Here is a 4,110-nt window from a genome sequence, read left to right as displayed (position 1 = left end):
ACCAAAAACCACAGACAAATGTTATTGGCAAATGGGGAAGCATAAATTAACCGTTTGTGCAGCGAGTCAATCCCAGGACACAAACGGCCAGGGAAGCAATGAAAGCGTCAGTTATCCGACTACACAAACAGCGATGTCAATGGTGGACTTTGCCGTCGCCTAATTGCTCCAATTGCATTGCCAAAGCATTTATGGATCTCCTACCAACTCTTATGTGTGAAAAAATATCATATTCAAAATTACAAAAATCAACACCAGAGATACGAATCTGGGGAGTATGAAGGGTCTCGTATGACAAACATTGCAGTTAAATATGGGCGTGGAGGGATTGTAAAATTGAATTGAAATTTTGTTCGCGCTAAGTTTTGTGTTGTTGACGGCTACGCTCTTTATACCAAGGTGGTGGATCTGTTGTGTTTGTGAATAATCAAAATGCATATTCAGAAGGTGGCTATGGTTCCTTGACGTCAACATCCTTGGTTATGCGGATGGTTCCTTGTCCCTAACATCCTAATAATTTTGAAGAAGATTAACCCAAGATTCCACGGGAATCGATCACTTGACTTGACTGTCTCTAAGTTACGAAAACAAACTCATGCTTCCTCATACCCCCCTTTCACAATGTCTGGCGCAGGGCATTCAGTTTGAAAACTGCGTATAGTACGACTCATTCTCTATTCCTTTTTGAGTAAGTTACGCAAACAGACTCATTCTTCGTTATCCTTTCCTTTCACAATCTCTGGACTAGTCAGTTCCAATCTCAATTAATAATCTTAATTAATTTTTCCTTTTTGTTAATAATGATGTTGGTTTTTATTAAAAATAATAAAAAAATGAATAAGACATAATAGTAAATCTCTTAACACAACTATATTAATTAGTGTAATTATATAAATTAAATGAGTAATAAACATATATAGGTATAAATCCATGATAAACATCAAAACATTTATTTCATGCCACTCTACCCAAATTTTTGAAAAAATTTAAAAATTAAATAAATGATACTTTTATTTGAAACTATCAGAAGGAAGATTTATTCTAGGAATCAAGAGGATGGGGGCATCTAAGACCTAGACGAAAAGAGGAAAGTTGTGAGATGGACTGTGCTATAGGGACAGACAATGCTACCTTGGCTATGTCTAGTTAAGACCATGTAACTGCTACATTCAAGAGCAGAAAATCTTGAAGAGAATACCTTGAGCTCGGGAAGCGACCTCAAGTAGAACAATGTTGGTCTCAGGTTGGGAGGCAAATAATCAGAAGAATCTAATTCAGTATATCTGGAAGGGCAAGAACAAATAAGTAAATCTAAATAACTTCTCTTAAATTATAGAAAGTACTATTTACTTGTATAACTTCTGCCTTAAAGAAATAGAATATCAACTAGCTTGATAATTTAGTTAAGAAATGTTACAAAACAGACACCATTTTTAATATTTATATTTCTTTTAAGAAATATATTGAAATATTTTTTTACAAATAGCTACCATACTACTTTTTAAAATATATCTACCTACTTCTAAACAATCTTCTCACATTTTTATTGTACATTGGTAAGATTGAATTTTACACACACCATAATTACAAATAACCAAACACTGCAATTTACTGTTTGCGCGTCCTTTTCGAAGTGAAGCGCATTAGTCAAAAGATGCCATGTCAATGCCCCTTATCTCACGGCATGGGATTGAAGATTATGAAGTTGTATCCCCCCTATCTCACGCCACGGCATCGGAGAATATGAAGAACCGTCGATCTCTTGTGGGAAAGGTTCCAATTTCGACCACAAGAATCAACATCCAATCACATAGAGTTTATTTTAGGTAGAGTTTGGTGCGGCAATTACAAAAGCTAAAGTGACAGCTGAGGAATCGTGGAAATGGCAACAGAGACTGCTCCTTGTCAGACTCTTCTTTCACAATGTCTGGTGTGGGCCATCCAGTTTGAAAACTTAGCACAGCACTGCTACCGTCGTAAAGAAGCTTCGCACAATAACGATACACATTAATAGACCGGTTGCCGCTCTACCAATGCGGTACACAAAATAAAGTCAAGTAATCCAAAGTCCTTTTATATTAGACTGAGTTTTTATTTTTTCCCTGCTCACGAATTTTCCCCTCACATTCGAACATCTGCCCTCATAAATTGGGGTTCACATATCTCCCATAACATCCCTGCAAGGCTGCGAATTTGCAAATAGGTTGCCATTGGAGAACTTATTCCATAAGCAAAAATGGCTGCTTTGATGAAGAGTTTTGCGCGTACTGCTTTAATGGTGTTTATTATGTCTTCGATCACTTATGCCACCGCTGGCCTGAAACTAAGCCCCACCTTTTATGCCAAGTCTTGTCCGACGGCGCTGTCAATAGTGCAAGCCGCGGTGAAGCAGGCGGTTGCCAAAGAGAAACGCATGGGGGCGTCGCTTCTCCGCCTTCAATTCCACGACTGCTTCGTTAATGTAAGTGCAACAAACAATTCATATTATTATTATTGATTGAACCAGCTTGACAACGGTTATTCATGGTGATATTTTGATTTAGAGGCAACTCATGAATACTCTCTCATTGCTTGTTCCAGGGCTGTGATGGGTCCGTCCTGTTGGACAATTCCACGACCTTCACTAGCGAGAAGTACGCCAATCCCAATAACAATTCGGCAAGGGGCTTCGAGGTGATCGATACCATAAAGAACCAACTCGAAAATGCGTGCAGCGGTGTCGTGTCATGCGCAGATATTATAGCCATTGCTGCTCGTGATTCTGTTGTTGAAGTAACCCCGATTAACCTTGCTCTGCCATGTTATTATTTCTGTATGAATCATTTCTAAAATCTACAATAATCTGGTCATTTCATTTAATATTTAGTATGTCTGTTAAAAATTTACCTCACAGCTGGGTGGACCTTGGTGGGCTGTGAGGTTGGGTCGGCGAGACTCGACAACAGCGAACTTTAGCGGTGCAAACACTAACATTCCGCCTCCCACTTCCAATCTGAGCAACCTAACTTCATTATTCCAAGCACAGGGCCTCTCCAAAAAGGAAATGGTCACACTATCGGGTAATCATAATATTGTTTCTATTTTTCATTTATGATGAGTAGGTATATTATTTTTCATTTATGATATTTAGATGAAGATATATCTCTTCAAAAATCAAAGATACAATTAATCATAAAAAAGCATGAAGAATTAATGACTGTACATCAGTGTATATATTGATGGGTGGTTTTGAGCTGATGTGAAAATATATTCATTGTACAGGTGGTCATACTATAGGGCAAGCGCGGTGCGTAAGTTTTAGAGGCCATATTTACAACGACACAGATATAGACAGTACGTACTCCACTTTGTTGAGTTCGAGGTGTCCAAGAACCACCGGCTCTGGAGACAACAACCTGTCGCCCTTGGATTATGTGACTCCCACTGTCTTTGACAACAACTACTACATCAATCTGAAATGCAAGAAAGGACTTCTCCACTCTGATCAACAACTCTTCAACGGAGGCTCCACTGATTCACAGGTGACCACCTACAGCTCCAACCAGACCACCTTCTTCTCGCACTTTGCTGCCGCCATGGTTAAGATGGGAAACATCAAACTTCTTACGGGCACAAGCGGAGAGATCCGCAAGAATTGCAGGAAGCCTAACTAACCAACCAACTGGTGAAGTGTCTGTTTAGTAGGATGAGTTTCATCGATAATGCCTCGTAATTTGTAATAGAAGTATTCGATTAGGCATAAGTTACAATTATACAACTTCGTACTTTATTAGTGTTACACAGGAGAAGATATAGGGTGTTTCTTTTAATTGGAAGAATTTTAATAATAATTTAATATTAAAATTTATTTTGTTGTTTAAGATGTATATATTTTATTTTTGGAATTTTTACTTAGAAGTAAATACATGAAGATGTACATATTCTATTTCCTCAAATTCAAATCGAATGATGTCTAAATGCTAATTGGATTATTCTTTTTGGTTAAATGATGTCCAAATGCTAATTAGTTTATTCTTTTTGGTTGGAGACTCCAGACCTGCAAAAAAATTGCGTGCTAAAGTCAACGTTTTACATGTCCCTAGATTTATTAACAAAAAAGAAAGTACATTC

At 37.8% G+C, this 4,110-nt stretch overlaps 1 protein-coding gene across 1 annotated transcript; it reads left to right on the top strand.

Moving 5' to 3' along the window:
• The first annotated feature begins 2,125 nt into the window (after positions 1–2,125).
• Positions 2,126–3,807, top strand: LOC149138504 (peroxidase P7-like). The gene is made up of 4 exons (XM_089446309.1): positions 2,126–2,461; positions 2,581–2,772; positions 2,894–3,059; positions 3,262–3,807. Exons 1-4 carry the CDS (start codon positions 2,237–2,239, stop codon positions 3,651–3,653), a joined length of 975 nt encoding a protein of 324 aa, XP_089302435.1. The 5' UTR covers positions 2,126–2,236; the 3' UTR covers positions 3,654–3,807.
• The last annotated feature ends 303 nt before the right edge of the window (positions 3,808–4,110 follow it).

The sequence above is a fragment of the Pinus tabuliformis genome, chromosome X (genome assembly GCF_031772625.1).
Source record: "Pinus tabuliformis cultivar Carrire ecotype Pingquan chromosome X, CPIR1, whole genome shotgun sequence".
In the NCBI taxonomy this organism is placed as follows: Eukaryota; Viridiplantae; Streptophyta; class Pinopsida; order Pinales; family Pinaceae; genus Pinus; species Pinus tabuliformis.
The sequence above is the reverse complement of the archived record's forward strand: the minus strand, read 5'-3'. Positions and strand labels throughout refer to the sequence as shown.